Raw genomic sequence first — 25,481 nt, 5'->3', positions numbered from 1 at the left:
ATAACGCCTGCGCGTGACGTCACGGATTGTAGAGGACATTTTGGGACAGCATGGTGGCCAGCTATTAAGTCGTCTGTTTTCATCGCAAAATTCCACAGTATTCTGTACATCTGTGTTGGTGAATCTTTTGCAATTTGTTCAATGAACAATGGAGACAGCAAAGAAGAAAGCTGTAGGTGGGAAGCGGTGTATTGCGGCAGGTGTTGTGCCGGATAATGCACCCCCACCGTAGAATGTACCCCTTGACTGTTGTGCCGGATAACACAGCCGGTATTTCATTGTTTACATTCCCGGAAGATGACAGTCAAGCTTTACCATTGGCCTGTGGAGAACTGGGACAACAGAGACTCTTACTAGGAGGACTTTGAGTTGGATGCGCAGATGCAGTACTGTGAGTACGCATTCAGCTGCGGCTTCCAAACATTTGATCGCTTGCCCGTACGTGCGTGCCGCTATGTGCATGTCACGTACGTAACTTTGGAGACTTTGGGGAAATATATGTGCTGTATGAACTTTGGGGAGGTGAACGGTACTTTGGGCTGTGGGATTGAGTGTGTTGTGCAGGTGTTTGAGTTGTATTGGCGGGTTATATATATATACACTTGTAAAGTATTCATAAGGATTCATATTGTTGGTTCTAATAATCATGGGTCAGATTTATTTAGACTGAAAAAAAAAATGTGCCATGTTTGTACGGTTTTTTTTTCGCACCCTCTGTTTTTGCTGAATAGGCACAAAAAAATAACAAAAATATGCCATTTCGGTCAAAAGGGACTTAGGTGTGGCATAGCGCCAAACTTGGATGCGGTGGTTGGGCACAAAACACGAGATGATAACAACTCTGCTCCACAAATTTAGATTTTGATCATAATTGGTCCAAATTCTGATGATGACACCCTGGAGTGCTGGATTGGTCAGTACTTATTTGTTCGTACTCATTATGGGCGGAGCTTGGCGGTAAATACTGCTCCTCGCCATCACCTATAGACATCTTATAAGTAGACGCAGCATCGAGCGCTACTGCCTACTAGCGCTGACGAGACGCGGGGCCGCCATCTTGGAGTGGTGATCCATGTTTGTGCAGCCCTTTGAGACATTTGTGATTAAGGGCTATATAAATAAACTGTGATTGATTGATTGATTGATTATATGGACGGGAGGGGGGAGGTGTTTGTTATGCGGGATTAATTTGTGGCCTATTAAATATAAGCCTGGTTGTGTTGTGGCTAATAGAGTATATACAGTATATGTCTTGTGTTTATTTACTGTTTTAATCATTCCCACCTGAATATCAGGTCCCACCAGCCTCTCACAGTATCTTCCCTATCTGAATCGCTCCCACTGCCCTCGAGTCCTTCACTCTCACTTTCCTCATCCATGAATCTTTCATCCTTAATAGTCGCTTTCTCGGTCCGAATCGCTCTCGCTGCTGGTGGCCATGATTGTAAACAATGTGCAGATGTGAGGAGCTCCACAACCTGTGACGTCACGCGCATATCGCCTGCTACTTCCGGTACAGGCAAGGCTTTTTTATCAGCGACCAAAAGTTGTGAACTTTATCATTGATGTTCTCTACTAAATCCTTTCAGCAAAAATATGTCAATATCGCAAAATGAGTATGACACATAGAATGGACCTGCTATCCCCGTTTAAATAAGAAAATAGCATTTCAGTAGGCCTTTAAAGTTAGTTGTCTTAAGGCGACAACGGCGACTCCCATGAGCCGCATCTTTGAAGCGTTTTTTATCATCTTTATATTTTGTATTAACAACTATTTATTTCTCATTAATTAGTTTTAGTACAGAACAGACATCAAATTAAAGTTTGATTTAAAAAAAAATATCGTTTCACATTAAAAAAAAAAGTGTTGAAAAAATGGAATGGGTGTGGCTCCAAAAAAATATTAGAGGAAAAAAACTGTTAAATATAAAACGATATCCTGAAAATGTATCGGCAATACTGGCACTGTATTTACTTGCTATCATATCGATACCAAAATTAGCTGTATCATCCAACCTAACCAGTCACAAATGATGGATTGTTTACAAATGATAAAACTTTTGAAGGCCCCATAGACATTAACATAAACCTTGATCAGAACTAAAACAGGTAGTGGAGCAGCCATCTGCCTCAATCACGTAACTAGACAACAAATTAATATGTATTTCAAAAGACGAAACTGGTTGTTTTCATCCAAACATGTTTTATTGTACAAAACAAACACAAGAGGGTGTTGCAAATGAAAAATAAACTGCTTACATCAAAATTAAATGACAAAGCAACACTACCGAACAGAAAATAGATTAAGGTAAACATCATTCAGGTATTCAAATGCTCATCTATCCTTATTTATTGAACATAATGGTACAAATCAAATACAGCAAAAACATGTAAGTTGGTCACATTATTTGCACTTATTGGCTATTTAGCAAGCTATTTATAATGCATTTTACTTTGTTAAACATCAAATGTTTACTCTCAAACAACAATGGAAAGTTAGTACACATTCGGGGGAAAATAATGTAAACATTGCATATTATGGAGGGATTTGTTCAATGTAAAAAACAAATCCATGCATTTAAAGACTGCTTCAACTAGCAGAAGCATCAGAAAATCCCAGTTGGCAGCTCCTTGCTAAATATGCCATCAAAGTCCAGCTCCAGACTTATCAGCTCTTCCTCCACACTCTCCAGCGCCCACTGGTGGTCAGTCAGTTCCAGGGCTTCCCATTCCGCCTGAAAAGAAACGACAAACATCTCATGTAAACAACCAAGGACTACGTTTACATAAAGGAGATCTGAGGTTGTACCAGTCGGAATTCAACCAAATAATTGAGGCTGTGCTTTACAGCCTTAAAAGTCTAGCCTCTATTAAAAGAAAGTGAAAAATAACATAACAATAGTTAACTTCTTGTTACACTTGTACGACATTTAGGAAGTGTGTCCCTGATGGAAATCACTTTTGAATGTCTAAAGTTGTGTATTTTTAATTTCCCTAAAATAGTATTTTAACAGTGGTTAATTTATCTTAATGCCAATTAGGTATGCTAATAAGTCAAATGTGTGAGGCGCATCAGCAACACTATTTAGCTTGGCATAATGCTTTCCTTCTATGATTAAGTATTTTATTGTCTTTGTTTCAATAAGGGGAAGCACGGTGGAAGAGGGGTTAGTGCGTCTGCCTCACAATACGAAGGTCCTGAGTAGTCGTGAGTTCAATCCCGGCCTCGGGATCTTTCTGTGTGGAGTTTGCATGTTCTCCCCGTGACTGCGTGGGTTCCCTCCGGGTACTCCGGCTTCCTCCCACCTCCAACGACATGCACCTGGGGATATGTTGATTCGCAACACTAAATTGGCCCTAGTGTGTGAATGTGAGTGTGAATGCTGTCTGTCTATCTGTGTTGGCCCTGTGATGAGGTGGCGACTTGTCCAGGGTGTACCCCGCCTTCCACCCGATTGTAGCTGAGATAGGCTCCAGCGCCCCCCGCGACCCCGAAGGGAATAAGCGTTAGAAAATGGATGTTTCAATAAGAATAATTAGACAGTGGTTGACTGCTTTACAATTGTATTACTGTAAAGACTGTTACTTAAAATAAAGCCTGTAAAGGTAATTTTATTCTATGCTCTCCTACGAGATTTTTTTTTTCTAAATTTGAGGTCAGTTAGCATCCCGGGAGCAATTTTCTGCCGCTTTGGAGGCTCAACTGTATTATCGAACTTGAGTCTGTTCTCAAATCTTTACACAAATTTACACAACATTTTTTGTGTTAATCTGGGATCTTCTAAAAGGAATTACATCAGTGATTAAACTAATTTTCATTTTGGGCTACATCGCAGTTACAGCTGCCCACACTGGGCGACTTGTAACTGAGAAACATATAAATGTATAATTGTCAAATTATATTGTTGCACAACTGCCCCTATCATCTGATTATCAGCATGTTTTCTGCCAACAAACTGATGGAAAAAATGCTTTGCAATCAGAAGTCAAGGTGACCAAATTAAAGTTCAGCTATTGTAGAATTCATTAAAAAAATGATTCCAATGACAAAACAAAAATGCTTGGAATAGTTTTGTGCATCAAATAATATTGAGTTAAGAAGAACTGCAGTGCACCGATAAAAATGTTTTCTCATAAAATATAAACACTTTTAGCAAAAATGCCTTGTTGACACACATTTCCAGATTTTTTAAGGCTACATAAAATGATGTGGCCGTCGGGCCTTGAGTTTGACACCTGTAAGCTTAACCTTTGGGGCCGAGAGAACAAAATGTCACATATTCGAGCTTTTAATCTAATTTTGAAGATGTCCAAACACAGCGATAACAACTTAGTCTACCTTGAAAGCTTTATTTGTATCTGCTGGCATGGCCATGGCAGCTCCACTCATCTGCTCCTGCATGATCCTTGACTGGTCTGCACCTATTTTTTGGACAGCAACACATAAACAATCACTTGTGTCACATTACAACACTACCAAAGTAGACTAATTACCGTTGTCTTGGCCGAGGATTAATGAATACATGCTTCGCAGTCCGAAGACATTCAGGAAGTACCACGATGCTGAGCTCACCCTGGACGGTACACGTTAGACACGTTAGTAGTACAAATAGTAAAGACAATACTTCTTATCTTACCATGAAGCATCCAAAGAGAGCAGCTCTATTCCTTGTTGTAGCATGGGCTTGAAGCGCAGAGTGAGAGGGAAGGGGACCTTAGCTGCATAAACGAACCATTAAATTTAGTTGTCAAACACCTGTATGGAAATGGTTGAGAATGTCAAATGATTTCATGTCATTACTTGTTACAAATCCTGAAAAGGTCCAGTTTATCCAGCCCCCGATCAGGATCATGGGAAGCACGTTGGTCACGTTTCCTTTCATCATGTCCGTCAACATGCTGGGGTCTGCCAGAGTCAATCAGCAGCAGATGCACTTCAGTCGATCAATCAATCAAAATGTATTCAAATAACTCTTCATATAACTCTTAATCACAAGCTTCTCAAGGTTTCATCTTTAACTTATTACCAACTTTTTTTTTCTTTTTTCAAATTTATAAAAACGTGAAAATTGATTGGAAATTGTTGCGACAATGTTTTTAAGTTGAATCAAAGTAACATTTTTCAATATACAATATATATTTTATTTAGGTGTGGTGTACTTAATTTGCTGTTTTCTTTCAGTTTTGTCCAATTTTTGGATTTTTTTTTTGAAAATGTTACATCTTCAACTTATCAACAACTTAATTATACCAAGTTTTACTAACCTGTAAAATACATTTAATTAGGTCTGGTGTAATTAATTTGCTGCCTTTTTTCATGTTTATTAAACCTACATTCTTCAACTTATCACCAACTTAATTATACACAGTCTTATCAAATTAAAAAACTAAGTTGACAAAACTTGTACAAATTGATTGGAAAACGATGCCTCAAAGTAACATTTTTTACAGTGTATATGTGTGAGTGAGCGGATTACTCTTTTTCAGGCTTTATTTTTCTAGGGGCAGGGAATACTTCTATTCGGGTCAATAAGGTATTAATACTTAATAGATGCTAAATGTACATAAGTCTACTGTTCTATTGGCCAATTATATCAGAGCAAGGCAATAGCAATAGTAAAGCAACAACACTCAATAAACTTAAATATTAATTACCAGTCATTGGAGAGGGTGGTACGACCTTTCTTTTTGTTTTCTTGAAAAAGCCGTCTTCTTGATTATTGAAGTAAAACTTCCTCATTAAGAAGGACTGAGGAAATGAAACAGAAATAATAATAATTATTATTATTATGAGCAACAAAGTGAAGTTACTGTGATTATAGTAAGTACATTTGCATAAGTCGTTGTAAAACAAAACGCAGCCCTCACACAAGGCTCTCACTTTTGAGCAGTTTAAACTCAACAATATTATTTTATTATTGTAGTTATAATTTGCAGCAATGTAGGCAGAATATTGTTAATATTATAGTTCCAACTACAATGTTAAATATGTACATTATTAGCTTCTAAAATGCATTGTTTGATATCATTATACTGTGTCTAGTGACAGTCATGCTTCATGTGTAGCATAAATGAAAATTACTTACTTGTTTCGGAATGTATTTGCCATTTTCTCTGAGGATTCTGCTCCGAAGGAGAACCTGGCTGTAATGAGAGGTGCATCATTACATACTGCAGTAGACATCAACTGCAAAGAAACCCCAAAGAAAACTGCAGTAGAAAATTTCAAATTCACAGAGCAAAGGGAGAGTTATGAGGTTACCATGCCGCCCCTGGCATACCATTGTATTCCATCAACTTGTAGCATTTTTCAGTCACTCCAGGATTTTGCAGGCTTTCTTTTGTGATTATTAAGTCCTTAAAGGCCTCCTTTTTTAGAGTGTTGCTGCAATAGTTGCAATGTTTTGAGGCTTTTTTTTTTAGAAACCTTGAATCAAATTGTGATTATATGAATTTATCACCATTTTTTTAAGCAATTCTTGTAACCTTGACTTAAAAAAAACAGGATTTTAACAAAAATTGGAAAACAAATTATGATCATTTTATACCACATATTTAAAAGTAGACACTAGATGGCAGCAAAAGCACATACTTTGAGCTCGTTGTCAAACTACGGTAATGCTTTAAAGGGGAATTGCACTTTTTAAGTTAAGTTAAAGTTAAAGTACCTATGATTGTCACACACACACTAGGTGCGGTGAAATTAGGGGGAATTTTGGCTATCGTTCACAACCATTATAAGAGACATGACGAAGGATGTAATTATCTTTTTTTGCATTTTAATTATTAAATAAATGCGGTCAAAAGTTTGCTTACAATGGAGCTTACAATGGAGCTTACAGGAGCGCTTATATACATGGTGTAAGTGTATATGTAATGTAGCAACGGGCACATTTCTAATAAAATATAATATTTACGTAATGTGACCATTTTAAGCATACGCAGAGCATTAATTTAAAAAATGCATCACGTTTGCTTTTTTTTTTTCTTCATCATTGATAATTACTCACTGCAGACTTCAAGAGAGCCAACAAACATTTCCTTATCTTGGATAAATAATGGTTAAATAAATCAATAAATACAGGTATCTCCATAAAGTGCTATTTTGCACAATTTTGTCATTTAATTTCTTTAAAAAAAAATTATTTTTTACCATATTACCTCATTTAAAATATTTGTGTTGCTTTTATAAGAACATTCAATTCAATAATGTTTCTTCTACAAAGGAAATCATTTTGAATGTTTGTGTTTTTTTGTTTTTTTTAAAATATAACTTAGTATAAGTACTTTTTAAAAATGCTGAGCACATGTAAAAATACCACGATAATAATGATAACCGTTATAATTTTGGTCACAATAACTGTGACAAGAAATGTATATACCGTGACATCCCTCGTACATACGCTGTCTGGTTAGCTCAGCTGTGTACAATCAAAACATGAAATGTGGGTCAATACTTTACAGATACTCCATTATGATTGTTTGTGTTTTTCAGTCAGTACAGATGAATGTCTTATAGCATTGTGTTGTACATTACAAACTCAAACGTGTTTTGTGTTGACGTAGAAGCGAGCTTATCTCTTGCTGTAGTTAGCTTTTACAGTTAATATCGAAGCATGCCGATGTGTTACTACGCTAGAAAAAGAGTTCCTCAGTGTTCGCTCTTACAATAACAATGTCACTACAGTTTGGTTATTGTACGTGTTTCAAAACGTGACTAGAGTATTGGTGACAATTTTTGAATGCATTTTAAAGTGATTTAGAGGTAGAATTGATTGCTCCCATTAGTTCCATTGTTAGCCACCTAGAACTAGCTGATTTTTACGTGTTAGAAAGTGAAAAAAATCAACCTTTTCTCTTTTTTTCTCTCATAATGATTGTAAACGATAGGTAACATTCCCAAAAACCCTGCAGTTCCCCTATAAATACAAATATTTTTTCAAGTAATTTAGTGCCTATTGTTCTAATGTGCGGTGCCTTGAGACAATAATATGTTGATTGGCAGTCTAAAAGTACCATGTCTTCCTTCACTCGTTATTTTCACAGTTGTATGCATTTTTATGTATAAAATATAAAAGTCGCAAATCGAATGGAAAATTTGGAGAGAAAAAACTCGCAATCAGGGTTTTCTCAAAACCGTGCAGCCCTATTCTGCATCTACTGAAATGAACAGCAGGTGTTTGAAGTAGTGCACGTTTACTTACCTGTCTGACACCTGCTCTAAAGTCAACTTCTTGTCACTTTGAAGAAGAATAGACACATAATGACGTATGACTCCAACGAGGAAGGTGATGAAGACAATGGGCAACACCACCCAGAGTCGAATGTTGGAGTCCAGGAGGAGCTCCGGCTCAGCCATTCAGTCTGTTTCCTGTCACTAGTGAATAGAAGACACAGCAGTGATGTCACAATCCAAATGTAGAAGTCGTTTCTCACAAATGTTGGGTCCAACTGATGGAGCAACAGCAGGACTAGAACATCGACCTAGTAAGCGCGTCGTAAATAATGTGCTAGCATTAGCCAGCCGGCTACCTTTCTAACCTTCCCGGTGACGGTTGCGTTATTGTCGAGTGGCGTTGGCGCGGCGAATTCCACGACTAGTGACGTTTCACGGCTGTGAAGAATATAAAGCATTAAGAAGTCGAATGTATTTTTCTAAACAATTACAAGCTTCGCCAGACTCCTCCTAATGGAATTACGGCTGATGACAGGTTTCTGCTCGCAAAGCCCATCCGCATCTTGCTAGTTGCTAACTGGACTCACCGTTGCCAGACAATGTGAAATGACCATTTATTGTCTTGGAATCTTACAATTGTCGTATATTGATAAAAAATTTTTATCGTACATACCCTATTCTACTTTACATATGTATTTTGTGTTTGCTGATAGTCATGTATTGAAGGGGTCAAATGATCGTATAGTATGGAAGGATTGGAATTACCGATTATATTGCGTGTGAAATGATATCGTACGTCTGGCACCACTGTGCAAAGCCCTCCCTCGTTTTACCAGCTGGAACACAGCGACACTCGGCGGTGATGGGAGAATTGTGCCCCCCGGTCATTGGAGCTTTGAATCCGCAGTAACACTGATTTATGTGGACATTTACCTTTTTTGTCCGAAATAAGTGCAACAATTTTAAAGGGATTTATTTACCCATCTTGTTGTAATGTAGTGAATGGTGCATCAGCCTAATTCACTGTAATATTATCCAGGCCAATAGATGGCGATAGCACGTATGCAATCAGTTCCACAAGCGAAGTAGACCTTTGCCCTTCAGAACGAAAGTAAAACTGATCTTGAAAGCTCTGTTATAGTTGTGTGAATGCCTATTGCCATTGCTATTCCGCACCATTTTTCATCTATTTATTTTTATTATTTTTCCCCTCCTGCTCCGTTCTGCGATTGTCCGTCACTCCCCCATCGTTCATCGGATTGATCCCGTTCAAACCGTTCAGCGCATTCACGTCATATGTGCTCTTTCAACACCTCACACGACGGCCAAGCAGCTCGGCCAAGCAGCTCGGCCAAGTGTCAAACTTAAGGTCCGGGGGGCAGATCTGGCCCGCCGCATCATTGTATGTGGCCCGCGAAAGCCTGCGAAAACAGGTGTGTTAATAAAATACTTTTTTTTTCTTCTAAATGCAAATAATTATTTTGATTTTGACAGGAAACAATGCGTATCTTTTAAATGTTATTATCTAATCATGCCAAATATTACATTATTATATAGTGTATTACAAAAATAGGTTAGTAAAGATAGAAATGAACAGTTGAATATTTGCTTGTCACCTTTATGTATGATGTATCCATTAATTTGTACATGAAAAAATCAAATAATCAAGTGGTAGGTAGGTAGGTAGGTAGGTCTTTATGTCATTGCACAAGTACAACACAACTTTGTTTTCAGCACAAGTGCATAGGCAATAATGTAATAATATGAGGTGATTACTGGTACACATTTATAACAATGCTGTCAAATTATAGTTTTTATTTTTGTGATTAATCACAGGTTATTGCCCGCATGCATAATTTAAATACATTTTTAAAAAGTAGCCCTCTGAAGGCAGCCATTACTGCGATGTGGCCCTCAATGAAAACAATTTTGACACCCCTGAGCTAGAGTGTAGCATTAAAGCAAGTGAGAGTGACTGTAGAGTTTGATCAGAAAATGTCGTATTGCTGTTCTGTTCTTGGGTGTTACAGTCGTTCAAATACAGCCTTCAACACTGCCACCGGACATTATGAGTATTTAGTAGGGGTGTACGGTACACAAAAATTTTGGTTCGGTACGTACCTTGGTTTAGAGGTCACGGTTCGGTTCATTTTCGGTACAGTAAGAAAACAACAAAATATAAATTTTTTGGTTATTTATTTACCAAATTTGTAAACAATGGCTTTATCCTTTTAACATTGGGAACACTATAATAATTCTGCTCACGTTAATCAACATTAAACTGCCTCAAGTTGTTGTTCAGATTAAATAAAATGACAAAACTTTTCTTCTACATATGAAAAGTGCAACATTAAACAGTTTCAAGTCAACTCATCATGCTTAATTTATTACAGCATTTGGGAAGCCAAATGTGATTCCCTTGTCCTACTGGGTGACTTCAACGCTCATGTTGGCAACGACAGTGAAACCTGAAGAGGCGTGATTGGGAAGAATGGCGGCCCGGATCTGAACCCGAGTGGTGTTTTGTTATTGGACTTTTGTGCTCGTCACAGATTGTCCATAACAAACACCATGTTCAAACATAAGGGTGTCCATATGTGCACTTGGGACCAGGACACCCAAGGCCGCAGTTCCATGATTGACTTTGTAGTTGTGTCATCAGATTTGCGGCCTCATGTTTTGGACACTCGGGTGAAGAGAAGGGCGGAACTTTCTACCGATCACCACCTGGTGGTGAGTTGGCTGCGATGGTGGGGGAGGATGCCGCACAGACCTGGCAGGCCCAAACGCATTGTGAGGGTCTGCTGGGAACGTCTGACAGAGTCTCCTGTCAGAGAGAGTTTCAATTCCCACCTCTGGAAGAACTTTGAACATGTCACGAGGGAGGTGCTGGACATTGAGTCCGAGTGGACCATGTTCCGCACCTCTATTGTCGAGGCGACTGATTGGATCTGTGGCCGCAAGGTAGTTGGTGCCTGTCGTGGCGGTAATCCTAGAACCCGTTGGTGGACACCGGCGGTGAGGGATGCCGTCAAGCTGAAGGAGTCCTATCGGGTTCTTTTGGCTCATAGGACTCCGGAGGCAGCGGACAGGTACCGACAGGCCAAGCGGTGTGCGGCTTCAGCGGTCGCGGAGGAAAAAACTCGGACATGGGAGGAGTTCGGGGAAGCCATGGAAAACGACTTCCGGACGGCTTCGAAGCGATTCTGGACCACCATCCGCCGCCTCAGGAAGGTGAAGCAGTGCACTGTCAACACCGTGTATGGTGCGGATGGTGTTCTGCTTACCTCGACTGCGGATGTTGTGGATCGGTGGAGGGAATACTTCGAAGACCTCCTCAATCCCACCAACACGTCTTCCTATGAAGAAGCAGTGCCTGGGGAATCTGTGGTGGGCTCTCCTATTTCTGGGGCTGAGGTTGCTGAGGTAGTTAAAAAGCTCCTCGGTGGCAAGGCCCCGGGGGTGGATGAGATCCGCCTGGAGTTCCTTAAGGCTCTGGATGCTGTGGGGCTGTCTTGGTTGACAAGACTCTGCAGCATCGCGTGGACATCGGGAGCGGTACCTCTGGATTGGCAGACCGGGTGGTGGTTCCTCTCTTTAAGAAGGGGAACCGGACGGTGTGTTCCAACTATCGTGGGATCACACTCCTCAGCCTTCCCGGTAAGGTCTATTCAGGTGTACTGGAGAAGAGGCTACGCCGGATAGTCGAACCTCGGATTCAGGAGGAACAGTGTGGTTTTCGTCCTGGTCGTGGAACTGTGGACCAGCTCTATACTCTCGGCAGGGTCCTTGAGGGTGCATGGGAGTTTGCCCAACCAGTCTACATGTGCTTTGTGGACTTGGAGAAGGCATTCGACCGTGTCCCTCGGGAGGTCCTGTGGGGAGTGCTCAGAGAGTATGGGGTATCGGACTGTCTGATTGTGGCTGTCCGCTCCCTGTACGATCAGTGTCAGAGCTTGGTCCGCATTGCCGGCAGTAAGTAAGTGAGGGTTGGACTCCGCCAAGGCTGCCTTTTGTCACCGATTCTGTTCATAAATTTTATGGACAGAATTTCTAGGCGCAGTCAAGGCGTTGAGGGGATCCGATTTGGTGGCTGCAGGATTAGGTCTCTGCTTTTTGCAGATGATGTGGTCCTGATGGCTTCATCTGGCCAGGATCTTCAGCTCTCACTGGATCGGTTCGCAGCCGAGTGTGAAGCGACTGGCATGAGAATTAGCACCTCCAAGTCCGAGTCCATGGTTCTCGCCCGGAAAAGGGTGGAGTGCCATCTCCGGGTTGGGGAGGAGACCCTTCCCCAAGTGGAGGAGTTCAAGTACCTAGGAGTCTTGTTCACGAGTGGGGGAAGAGTGGATCGTGAGATCGATAGGCGGATCGGTGCGGCGTCTTCAGTAATGCGGAAGCTGTATCGATCCGTTGTGGTGAAGAAGGAGCTGAGCCGGAAGGCAAAGCTCTCAATTTACCGGTCGATCTACGTTCCCATCCTCACCTATGGTCATGAGCTTTGGATTATGATCAAAAGGACAAGATCACGAGTACAGGCGGCCAAAATGAGTTTCCTCCGCCGGGTGGCGGGGCTCTCCCTTAGAGATAGGGTGAGAAGCTCTGCCATCCGGGAGGAGCTCAAAGTAAAGCCGCTGCTCCTCCACATCGAGAGGAGCCAGATGAGGTGGTTTGGGCATCTGGTCAGGATGCCACCCGAACGCCTCTCTAGGAAGGTGTTTTAGGAACTTCCAACCAGTTGGAGGCCACGGGGAAGACCCAGGACACGTTGGGAAGACTATGTCTCCCGGCTGGCCTGGGAACGCCTCGGGGTCGCTGGGCAGAGGGAAGTCTGGGCTTCCCTGCTTAGGCTGCTGCCCCCACGACCCAACCTCGGATAAGCGGAAGAAGATGGATGGATGGATGCGTGGCATTTAGGAAGCCTGTAGTTGATTTTTATTATGTAAATGTTACATTTTTATCAACATGTGATAGCAGGGACCCTGCCATTCAAAACTAGGCTGCTCCAATACTAATGATTAATGTAACTATAGCTGAAAAAATAGTACAATAGCAATAGGAGAGACAATTCATCCCTGAACACCATGGAGTTCATGTAGGCTTAATGATGCAGTTACATTATTATATCAACTATCAGAGACAGAAACTCTTCATTTAACATAATGTCCTTTTTTGCTGCTTCAACACAGCTCCATCAACACAGAAAAAGGTAAAGTGAAATAACAGACAGTCAGGGCTTTGCTGTCCGTAACACACACACACACACACACACACACACACACACACACACACACACACACACCGCAAAATGAGCTAACGTTACGCTAAAAGCTAATTAGCCTTCACCTCAAGCCAGGACTGCGAGCGAGCTGAAGCTGCCGTTTATGTTTCTAGAACGTCAACGGGCTCATAGGGATGTTACTAGTAGTTGACTGGGAGGTGTTTATTATAATTTGGGGAGAGTCCGCTGCCTGGTGCTCACCTGCTAAACACCTACCTGCTCATCATGACGCTTGAGCACCGACTACATGCGCTCTGAATACGCACTGCTGATTGGCTGTTACCGCTCTGAATACGCACTGCTGATTGGCTGTTACCGCTTTGTGTGTAACCAATCAGATGGTTGTGTGGGTGGGACAATGTTGGGTGCTGTGTAGAGTACTGACAGACAGGCAGAACGAAGCGGAGCAGCTTGTTAAGACTTTAGCTTAGGCGGCTACTTACGTTTGTAATATGTCCGTGTGGAAACTCGTTCGGTACACCTCCGAACCGAACCGAAACCCCCGTACCGAAACGGTTCAATACAAATACACGTACCGTTACACCCCTAGTATTTAGGTTTGCCTTTTGGACTGACTAATGCACCAGCTGTTGTTAATGAGGGATATGCTGATTTTTTTTGTATTTGTCTACCTTGATGAGATTCTCATTTCTCTAGGCCTGGGTGATATAACGATTTTATCGATATATTCAAGTTTTTTGTTGCAGAAGATTTAAACTTCCTTAGCGGAGATTCAAAACATGGCTCATGCTAACCCTAACGAGAGTGAGAAGTTTGTTTCAAAGGAAATAAAAGTGTTGTCATATTTTGGTTTTGCGGCAACAAGCGTGGAACAAATGACTGCACACTCTTTGGAGTTTAAAAAGGCAGCAGCACAATAAACAGCCCAGTGTGGGAAATACAACTACCGTACGAGGTGAACAAGACCACAACTCCCACTAAAAAGCAATGGATTGTGGTGGAATTATTTACACAATGATCAGAGTTCAGTTCTGTTCAGTTTCAGTTTATTTCGAACATGCATATGATACAATCTAATACATCACATATTCCAGTTTCATTACAGCACATCCTAAAAGGAGTAGGAAGAAGCAGAGCTTATTTAATCCTACCCCTTTTCATACTATAGCAATTTGATCCTACTTCCTTGTTCTCTGTAACAGCACAGTGAACAAATAAATAATACATAAATATTATATCATAGGAAGTAAACACATATTAAATACATAAATAATCTTTGTCTCAATAAAAACAATTATAAAAAAAAAGGTTTCAAGATGTTGATTTATTTGGTTATTTTGGTTAATCCATTCCATAATTTAATTCCACATACCGGTACATGCTAAAGGTTTTAAGTGTTGTACGTGCATACAAATGTTTCAAATTAGATTTCCCCCTTAGGTTATATTTCTCCTCTTTTGTTGAGAAGAATTGTTGTACATTCTTGGTTAGCAGGTTATAGTTTGCTTTGTACATAATTTTAGCTGTTTGCAAATGCACCAAATCGTTGAATTTCAATATTTGTGATTCAATAAATAAAGGGTTTGTATGTTCTCTATATCCAACATTACGTATTATTCTAATTGATCCTTTTTGTAACACCATTAGTGAATGAAGTGCACATTTGTAGTTATTTCCCCATATTTCTACACAATAACTCAGATATGGTAACACTATCGAGCAGTAAAGAATATGAAGTGATTTTTGGTCTAGAACATGTTTTGCTTTATTAATTATTGATGTGTTTCTTGCTACGTTATGTTGTATAATTTTTACATGAGATTTCCAGTTCATTTGATCATCTATTGTTACACCCAAAAATGTGTTTTCTTTTACCCTTTCAATATCTACTCCGGGTTTTGTAATTGTGTTTGACTTTCTCTTCTACTGTTACTAAAGTTACCAGAGTTCTGATGTAACATAGCACGCTACTGTTGATGTGGTTGTATGTAAATATGTCAGCGTCAAAAGCACCGCAAGTTCAGTGCAGGAAATATCCTTATAGTAATAAAAACAACAACCAGAATTGAAAATGAAAATGAACTTGATATCAAATAGAAAGTGGCAACATCACACACAGCAGACAACAAACACACACACGCGTACACACTACTACTATCTATGAGGGAAACTTCAGCTTGCAATCCAAACAATACCATCTTTGTGGACCAGAAGATATGACAGCCATGGAGGTTCATTCTATCTCTTTATCAATCAGAAGTAACACAATCCAGTGAAAACATTCAGAGCTGCTGGAACTGCCAACAACTGCCACTGCTAAGATAACACACAAAAGATGTTTTTTGTTTAAGTAACACATTAATGATAATGATAAATGGGTTATACTTGTATAGCGCTTTTGTACCTTCAAGGTACTCAAAGCGCTTTGACACTATTTCCACATTCATCCATTCACACACACATTCACACACTGATGGCGGGAGCTGCCATGCAAGGCCCTAACCACTATCCATCAGGAGCAAGGGTGAAGTGTCTTGCTCAAGGACACAACGGACGTGACGAGGTTGGCAGAAGGTGGGGATTGAACCAGGAACCCTCAGGTTGCTGGCACGGCCACTCTTCCAACTGCGCCACACGGTCCCATTAATAACTTTCCCTAGTAATTAATTAAAATAATGAAAGAGTAATTCCTTTAGTAATTCAAATACATTTTAGTTAGGTAACGAGAAACTACAATTAATTACTTTTTAAAAGTAATTTTCCACCACTAAGATGGTTGAATTGGGGGAAAAAAGCCTGTGTTTATCCACTTGAGGTACTGAAACTATAGACTTCTCAATGTTTTACTTGATTATTTATTCGGATACAAAGTATAATACTAAATTTTATTTACAGATGTATTCCATTCAAGACAGAAGTTTTAAGTTTTCACAATTAATCTCGATGTTGGAGATATTTATTTGCATGCAATGTGAAATGTTACATTTTTGTTAACATCAGTATATTATTCAAGACTCTTAATTTAGTTGTGAAAATTGTTGAAAAGTACAATTTATATCTGGTCTAAAAAGAACAACATTATCTAAATTAGAATTTTGCAAAGAGTAAGATGCATTGTGTGTCATTTCAAGATACTAGTTTTTGATCAAATAAAAGCAAAACCCGTTTTAAATGATGTCTGTCATTTGTATTCAATGGGTTCTTTAAAAAGTAGGGAAAAAGTCTGAAAATCACAAATCAAATTTTTTTGTGAAAAAATCAGGGATTTAAATTTTAGGCCATATCGCCCAGGCCGAGGATGAAACTCCCCATATGCAACCTGTTAGGAAAGTGCTCCAACGTCTCCTGTAGAATTAGTGATATGTAAAGCTGAAAATGTTTACTTTCATTGTTGTAAGGCAGTGCGTCCAAACTAAGGCCCGCTGACATCTCCGGTTTGGCTCCCGAGACGTAACACGTTTATGAGGTGTCTAGCCCCCGGGTTGCCAACAGGTTCAATTTAGATAGCTGAAAATCTGATTGCGACAAATTCGCCACCATCTTGCAGACAAACGTAATCAAGCAAGTCAATGACCGTGAATTTTAATTTGAAATGTACATAGCACAGCTATTACTTATATGACCCAATTTAAACAACTTTTCTCACTCATGGCGCAAACTGCCACTGCAACCAACACAGAAGGTCAACACACGGTCACAATTAATACAACTTGCTCACTGAACTTTGTGGATATTATAAAAAAAACGTCCAAGCAGCTAACATAAGTAAAATTACACCCATTTAAATCCACAGCAATGCGTAATGGAAAAAATACAAAACGCTCTCTCCATACTTATCCATGTTGGGCACATTTTGAGGGGCACTTCATGTCACGTCCATTTCCTTTATCGTGTCACAACCTGATCCACAAATCAACAATAGGAACAAACACTGAGGGAAACACTGCGAGTTATGTCCATTTTGGAAGTTTGTGACCTGGAAACGTGTCAATTTTCGTCTAAATATGTGATTTATGTTTATGTGCTCATGGTGAAGAAGTGCTTCACTTTGACGTCTTGTAATACTGAGTAAGTGATCATTGTCGATGTTTATTGTTGAAATACAGAGACCAAGTTGCTGAGCCTAGGGAAAAATACCAACATATATTATTTAAGGTGGCTACACCAACAGTGTAAGTACAACATAATAAAAGTACAATAAGTAGTCATCTCACATTGCAGATCCATCCTGAATTGTACAAAAATGTTCCAAATAAGGGTTTGATGAGCATTCCTCAACTTTGTCAGTCGTTTTTGCCACTTGTGCCATGAAACATGTTTTAGTCATCAAATTCCAAATGAGCTAATATTTTCAAAAAATAACAACATTTTCCAGTTTGAACGTTAAGTATCTTGTCTTTGCAGTCCATTCAATTGAATATAGATTGAAAAGGATTTGCAGATCATTGTATTTTGTTTTTATTTACGATGTACACAAAGTGCCAACTTCAGTGGTTTTGGGGTTTGTATTATTTTAATGAAATTGTTCAACCTCTAACAGAAACTATGAACAGCGCACCAAAGACGGCTTGACCAATGACAACAATGGCAACAAAATGTTGCAAGCCACGGGCTGACAGGAAGAGAAAGGTGTGGGGCGCCACCAACAGGGCATAACTGTTCCCATCTCGGTGAGTCCATCCCTATCACCCCTCTGCTTAGATGTTGGGTGTGCACGTCAGCCTCTTCTCTTTCACTAACAACGCAATTATCGTGCCTACTTGAGGATGCTGTCAGTAAGGCAATGTTTGCTCGCTTTGAAAAAATCAACCAATCAACCTATCCCCAGGTGCATGTCTTTGGAGGTGGAAGGAAGCCGGAGTACCCGGAGGGAACCCGAGCAGCACGGGGAGAACATGCAAACTCCACACAGAAAGACCCAGAGGCCGGGGATCGAACCCAGGACCTTCTTATTGTGAGGCACCCTGTTCCGCCGTGCTGCCCTATATATATATATATATATATATATATATATATATATATATATATATATATATATATATATATATATATATATATATATATATATATATATATATATATATATATATGTATAGGGCAGCACCCTGTTCCGCCGTGCTGCCCTATATATATATATATATATATATATATATATATATATATATATATATATATGTATATATATATATATAGGCTGCCCTATATATATATATATATATATATATATATATATATATATATATATATATATATATATATATATATATAGGGCAGCACGGCGGAACAGGGTGCCTCACAATAAGAAGGTCCTTATATATATATATATATATATAGGTCGTGAGTTCAAACCCCGGCAGAGTCATACCAAAGACTATAAAAATGGGATCCATTACCTCCCTGCTTGACACTCAGCATCAAGGGTTGGAATTGGGGGTTAAATCACCAAAAATGATTCCCGGGCCCGGCCACTGCTGCTGCTCATTGCTCCCCTCGCCTCCCATGGGGTGATCAAGAGTGATGGGTCAAATGCAGATAATAATTTCGCCACACCTAGTGTGTGTGTGACAATCATGGGTACTTTAACTTTAACTTTATATATATATACATATATATATATATATATATATATATATATATACATATATATATATATATATATATATATATATATATAAGTCAAAAAGTTTGGGCACCCCTGCTCTAGAGATTATATATATTTTCTTACAAACATTCAAGTGTTAACTTGTCCAGGCTCCAGCCCCCCGCAACCCCGATTGGAACAAGCTGTAGAAAATGGATGGATGGATGGCATTTAAGTATTGTCTCGAGAATATACATTTTGTATACCGTTTGTAAAGACAATTCCTAAGTAGTATGCCATTAAATCTCAGTAACTTAATCACCCTTATGCTTACAAAGTATTTTATAAACCAATACTTGGAGTATCTGCTTGTACAAAACCGTTGGCGTTCCTGACAATTACCCAAATACAACACAGTATTTTTTTCCCCTAGAAAACAGTCTGAAAATGATGACTTTGACTATTGAGGACTATGGAGATATGAAAATGCATACATGTGGCGCCAAAGGGCTTCTTCTCAATCGAGTCATAGCTTTTCTTTTCTCTCACTAACACAGAACAGTGTTGGTTTAAATATTTTCTTTTAAAAATATTTTCCCCAAAATAAAGTTCACTTTAAATTCAGGGTGTAGAGATGTAGGCCAGCAGGTAGCGACAAAAGACTTCTCAAGTCAGCGCTTTTCCTCTGTCTCTCTGGATTACAAACACACGTACATGTTCCAAACACGTACATGTTCCAGTGTTGTCGTTAAAGGCCTACTGAAACCCACTACTACCGACCACGCAGTCTGATAGTTTATATATCAATGATGAAATCTTAACATTGCAACACATGCAATTTTAAATTTCTTGCGAAACCTCCGGTTGAAAACGTCTAGGTATGATGACGTATGCGCGTGACGTCGATGGTTGAAACGGAAGTATTGGGACGCCTTTGTATCCAATAAAAAAAGCTCAGTTTTCATCGCAAAATTCCACAGTATTCTGGACATCTGTGTTGGTGAATCTTTTGCAATTTGTTTCATGAACAATGGAGACTGCAAAGAAGAAAGCTGTAGATGCGATCGGTGTATTAGCGTCTGGCTACAGCAACACAACCAGGAGGACTTTGACTTGGATAGCAGACGCGCTATCCGACGCTAGCCGCCGACCGCATCGATGATCGGGTGAAGTCCTTCGTCGCTACGTCGATCGCTGGAACGCAGGTGAGCTTCGGTGTTGATGAGCAGATGAGGGTTGGTGTAGGTGGAGAGCTAATGTTTTTATCATAGCTCTGTTGAGGTCCGTAGCTAATTTAGATTCAATGGCGTCGTTAGCAACAGCATTGTTATGCTTCGCCAGGCTGGAAAGCATTAACCGTGTAGTTACAGGTCCATGGTTTAATAGTATTGTCGATTTTCTGTCCATCCTTCCAGTCAGGGGTTTATTTCTTTTGTTTCTATCTGGAGTTAAGCCCGATGCTATCACGTTAGCTCCGCAGCTAAAGTGCTTCACCGATGTTGTGAATGTCCATTTCGCGTGGTTTAAAATACAAATCCGTGATCCACAATAGAAAAAGGACAGAGTGTGGAATCCAATGAGCCCTTGTACCTAAGTTACGGTCAGAGCGAAAAAAGATGCGTCCTGCACTGCACTCTAATCCTTCACTCTCACGTTCCTCATCCACGAATCTTTCATCCTGGCTCAAATTAATGGGGTAATCGTCGCTTTCTCGGTCCCAATCGCTCTCGCTGCTGGTGTAAACAATGGGGAAATGTGAGGAGACGTTCAACTTGTGACGTCACGCTACTTCCGGTACAGGCAAGGCTTTTTTTTATCAGCGACCAAAAGTTGCGAACTTTATCGTCGTTGTTCTATACTAAATCCTTTCAGCAAAAAATATGGCAATATCGCGAAATGATCAAGTATGACACATAGAATGGATCTGCTATCCCCGTTTAAATAAAAAAATGTCATTTCAGTAGGCCTTTAATATTGTTTTAAAAGATATTTCCCCCCCAAAAAGGGTCTTTGAAAAAAGAGGGCGTCTGGTATTTTTGGTTTTACAAATGTATGGTTGCAACAAATGACTTCTTAAACAAGCAAGAGCTTATCTTCCTGTCACTTACACAAAAACACACTTTGATTTTGTCGCTAAAAATATTTTCAAAAAACTAGTCAAGAAAAAGATGGTTGTCTTATATTCGGGTTCTGGAGATTTGTACCCATAAACCCAGGGCCGGCCCGTGGCATAGGCCGTATAGGCAAATGCTAAGGGCGCCGTCCATCAGGGGGCGCCACGCCAGTTCCACAAATGTTGGAGAAAAAGAAAAAAAAGTTGGTACTATTATTTCTAAATACAAAAAATAATTCCACGTTAATTAAAATGCAAAGTAAAGCATATTTAATAGAAATATTATTTGTTACAACATTACCCCCCCCCCCCCTTCCCGTATCATGACTCTTTTTGGACGTCACCACATCAAAAAATCAACACAAGATGTCAAAACGGCCAAAACTGTCAGGTGCCCAGGGAAGAAAAAAGAGAAAAGAAGAGGAGGAGAAACGAGAAAAGACAGAGGTAGCAGGTATGCCTACATGAAATTATTTGTCTGTTACAGAATGTGATAGTAACCTGGCTTTTTAGCATTAAGCTAATGTTACATGATTCGGCAATTGCTAATCAATAAATAGCTAGTTCTGTTTTAACGTCGGGTTAATATTGTGGAGGGGGCTAAATTGTTATGGAAAATAATAATGTAACGTTAGGTAATTACAGTACTCCCACCTTACATTCCTCAGGGACATTTGTATTAGATTATTATTATTATTAGCCTTTATTTAACCAGGTAAAATCCCATTGAGATCAAAGATCTCTTTTCCAAGGGAGACCTGGCCAAGAGGGCAGCAGCAAGGTTACATTAAAAACAGTAAACAAATACATAAAACATCACATTTACAACATTAAAACTTGCTCACATGACACATGTGCATACAGACAAGGTAGACTGCAGTCCTTTCACAGAAGCTTTAAACTCATTCAACGTAACTAGGGTTTGAAGTTTAATGTTCGATTGTAGGTTATTCCAAGCCTTCGGTGCTGAAAACCTAAATGCTTTCTTGCCCAGTTCAGTTCTTACTTTGGGGACAACAAATTGCAGAACATCCATTGAACGAAGATTGTGACTTCCTTGTTTCTTTGTTAAAAGACAAGACAGATAAGATGGAGTGATACCCAGAATGGTTTTGTAGATGAAAACATACCAATGATTGAGGCGTCGAGCACATAAAGATGTCCAGTTAACCATTGAGTATAACAAACAATGGTGAGTAAGGGGAGCGCAGTTGGTGATGAATCTCAGTGCCCCGTGGTACACACTATCCAGCTTGTGGAGACAAGCAGCAGTAGCATTCATGTACAACACATCTCCATAGTCAAAAACAGGTAAAAAAGGTTGTTTCCACCAATTTCTGTTTCACAGTAAAAGAAAAGCAAGACTTGTTTCTATAATAAAATCCCAGTAAAAGTTTCAGTTTTTTTACAACATACTGAATGTGCTCCTTAAAACTCAAGTGGTCATCAATTAAAAATCCTAAATATTTAAAAGCAGATACTAACATAATTTGTTGCCCATTTCTTGTTAAAATGTTCTCACACAGTGCTGATCTTACAGTTTTTGATGTGGTAAAGAGCATACACTTTGTTTTCTCTGCATTTAAAACCAGTTGAAGATAGCAAAGTTGTTCTTGTACTCTGTCAAATGCATGTTGTAGATATTTAAAAGCCTCAGCAAGAGTGGGTGCTGTGCAGTATATGACAGTATCATCAGCATAGAAATGGAAAGTTGAGTTCGGAATATCTTAAGCAGGTGTTTTTTGTTTACATTGTTATTGCCTTCTGGTTAGCTAATGTTTGCCCTGCAGGTAATAGTCACTTTTCCACCCCTTTATATATTAGGTATAGTTGTAAGTAAAAAAAAAAGGTCAAAGACAAAGCTATTCGGTTTCTTGTGAGTATATACACTTCACTGCTGATGTGGGGGGGGCGCCACCTAAAATCTTGCCTAGGGCGCCAGATTGGTTAGGGCCGGGCCTGCATAAACCAACAGGTGGAATACAACGACTTCTGAAATTAGTCACTCACACAATCACACTCGCACGCACACACACGCACACAAACACACCAGCGTGCACATTCTAGTTTTTAGTATTACCTCAGGATGCAGAAACATACTTGTTGGCATTTTTATTCTGCCACAAGAGAAGCTAGCAAGTAGCAACACCAAACAAAAAAACATGCGAGTCACTGAAGTCCAAAAACGTGGGAGGCAAAAAGGAGGTCGCCAGCAAAAGTCCAGAGAACAAAGAGGAGAAACACAAACAACAGCTAGCAAAGGACAAACATTCCGGCAACCAGTCAACACAAAAGGCACAACTGATGTAGTTGTTATTGTTTTCATTCCGATGTCCCGCTTTCTACCGTTTGACCCATTAGAAAGTCAGTGAGTGTGTCAAAGGGGCGGTATAGCTCGGTTGGTAGAGTGGCCGTGCCAGCAACTTGAGGGTTCCAGGTTTGATCCCCGCTTTCGCCATCCTAGTCACTGCCATTGTGTCCTTGGACAAGACACTTTACCCACCTGTTCCCAGTGTCACCCACACTGGTTTAAATGTAAATTAGATATTGGGTTTCACTATGTAAAAGTGCTTTGAGTCACTAGGGAAAAGCGCTATATAAATATACTTCACTTCACATCCAGGTTGCCAGTTACACACCGCCATCTTTGTCTAGCTACTGCCACTTGTAAAGTTACTAAACATGTCAGACCTTAGTAAATCTAAAAGGCGTTGTTACGATTCTCAACTTATTCATGACAAAGCTGGGAACAAAACGAGGATATGTATCGCAGATGCCTTTGAAAGAGGGAGACGATTGAAGGCGGAGAATATTTTTTCATCTGATGCCAAACTTACTAATTTCCTCCTTGATAGGTAAGTCAGGCATTTACGTTTTCTTATTACTTGTAATACATATAAATGGACATTTCGTATGTAAACTATATTGTCCAATACAGTCTATGATCTTGTCTAACAAAGATAGTATGTTTGTGCAACGAATGCTTAGTGTGATGGTGCATAGCTCCTAGTGTAATGCCTAGCATGTTAGTCCGGTCAATGACACATCGACATTTAGTCTCATGGGGGAAATATATGCCCGTTAGCCTGTATGTTGATGTGTAATCCAACTGACAGTGCAAAATACTTTTTCGACAAATAAAACCTATGTGGATATGGGTAGTGTCAGTGCCTATTTTGTTCTCAATGTGCTGATACACTGAGGAAATGGGTTCCAACATTAGCACAGCTGTCATCATGGCAATGTGAAATGTATGGAGACAGGCAAATCAAATGATAAAGTAATTCCTCATTTGTATAGCCTATAGGCATACCTTGGTAAAATGCAGAGGTGGGTAGAGTAGCCAGAAATTGTACTCAAGTAAGAGTACTGTTACTTTAGAGATTTATTACTCAAGTAAAAGTAAGGAGTAGTCACCCAAATATTTACTTGAGTAAAAGTAACAAGTATGTTGTGAAAAAACTACTCAAGTACTGAGTAACTGATGAGTAACATACAGACACATATCATATACATATATATATATATATATATACACACATATATATATATATACACACACATATATATATATATACACACATTTATATATATATATATATACACACACATATATATATACAGTATATAATTTATATTTATTTATTTTGCCGTGTTTGTTTACATGTTAAAGGTGTTTTAATGAATATACATGCATGTTTAACACATATAGATTCCTTTCTTTCATGAAGACAATAATATAAGTTGGTGTATTACCTGATTCTGATGACTTGCATTGACTGTAATCAGACCGTAGTGATGATAGCGTCCACGTTTTCAAATGGAGGAGAAAAAAAGTTCCTCCTTTCTGTCTAATACCACATGAAAGTGGTTGGTTTTTGGCATCTTATCTGTCCAGCTTCCATATTCGTTTTTATACACTTACAAGAAATACATTGGCGGCAAACTCCGTTGCTTGCTAGCTTGTTTGCGCTGGCTTTCGGAGACTCTTGTTTTGAAAGCGCAGGCGCGATGGAGCGGCACTTTTATTGTGAAGACAGGAACTGTGCAGTCAGTCTTTAGGCTTTTGACGGGATGTACGTTTGAAATAAAATAGTGTCTTTTTTCCTTCACACTTTTGATTGATTGATTGAAACTTGTATTAGTAGATTGCACAGTACAGTACATATTCTGTACAATTGACCACTAAATGGTAACACCCCAATAAGTTTTTCAACTTGTTTAAGTCAGGTCATGTGACCGCCTGGCTCTGTTTGATTGGTCCAACGTCACAGTGACTGCATCTGATTGGTGGAACGGAGTCAAACGTCACTAGTGACTGCATTTTATTGGTGGAACGGAGTGAAAAGTCACCAGTAACGCAGGCACT

The 25,481-nt window shown here is 39.6% G+C and overlaps 1 protein-coding gene across 4 annotated transcripts; it reads right to left on the bottom strand.

Annotated features, from left to right (window-relative positions):
- Positions 1–2,183: 2,183 nt before the first annotated feature.
- Positions 2,184–25,026, bottom strand: emc3 (ER membrane protein complex subunit 3). Of its 4 annotated transcripts, none has more exons than XM_061932209.2 (9): positions 24,869–25,026; positions 8,205–8,377; positions 6,087–6,144; positions 5,656–5,749; positions 4,802–4,906; positions 4,638–4,719; positions 4,495–4,574; positions 4,340–4,422; positions 2,184–2,735 (listed from the first exon to the last, which is right to left on the bottom strand). In XM_061932209.2, exons 2-9 carry the CDS (start codon positions 8,357–8,359, stop codon positions 2,607–2,609), a joined length of 786 nt encoding a protein of 261 aa, XP_061788193.1. In that variant the 5' UTR covers positions 8,360–8,377; positions 24,869–25,026; the 3' UTR covers positions 2,184–2,606. The 4 variants fall into 4 exon arrangements, with proteins under 4 accessions (XP_061788193.1, XP_061788194.1, XP_061788195.1 ...); XM_061932210.2 differs by lacking the exon at positions 24,869–25,026 and adding an exon at positions 8,942–8,997; XM_061932211.2 differs by lacking the exon at positions 24,869–25,026 and adding an exon at positions 8,850–8,899.
- Between the last annotated feature and the right edge of the window lie 455 nt (positions 25,027–25,481).

This window comes from Nerophis lumbriciformis, linkage group LG38, assembly GCF_033978685.3.
Source record: "Nerophis lumbriciformis linkage group LG38, RoL_Nlum_v2.1, whole genome shotgun sequence".
NCBI classification, from domain to species: domain Eukaryota; kingdom Metazoa; phylum Chordata; class Actinopteri; order Syngnathiformes; family Syngnathidae; genus Nerophis; species Nerophis lumbriciformis.
This window is presented reverse-complemented; position numbering and strand designations above follow the sequence as displayed.

What these genes read in the sequence shown, in the direction of transcription:
- emc3 (XM_061932209.2), bottom strand. Translation starts at nt 8,359, where the DNA reads ATGGCTGAGCCGGAGCTCCTCCTGGACTCCAACATTCGACTCTGGGTG. An exon ending in TTAGAGCAGGTGTCAGACAG is followed by an intron (nt 6,145 to 8,204) that starts GTAAGTAAACGT and finishes CTCTCATTACAG; the next exon opens with CCAGGTTCTCCTTCGGAGCA. An exon ending in GCAAATACATTCCGAAACAA is followed by an intron (nt 5,750 to 6,086) that starts GTAAGTAATTTT and finishes TCATTTCCTCAG; the next exon opens with TCCTTCTTAATGAGGAAGTT.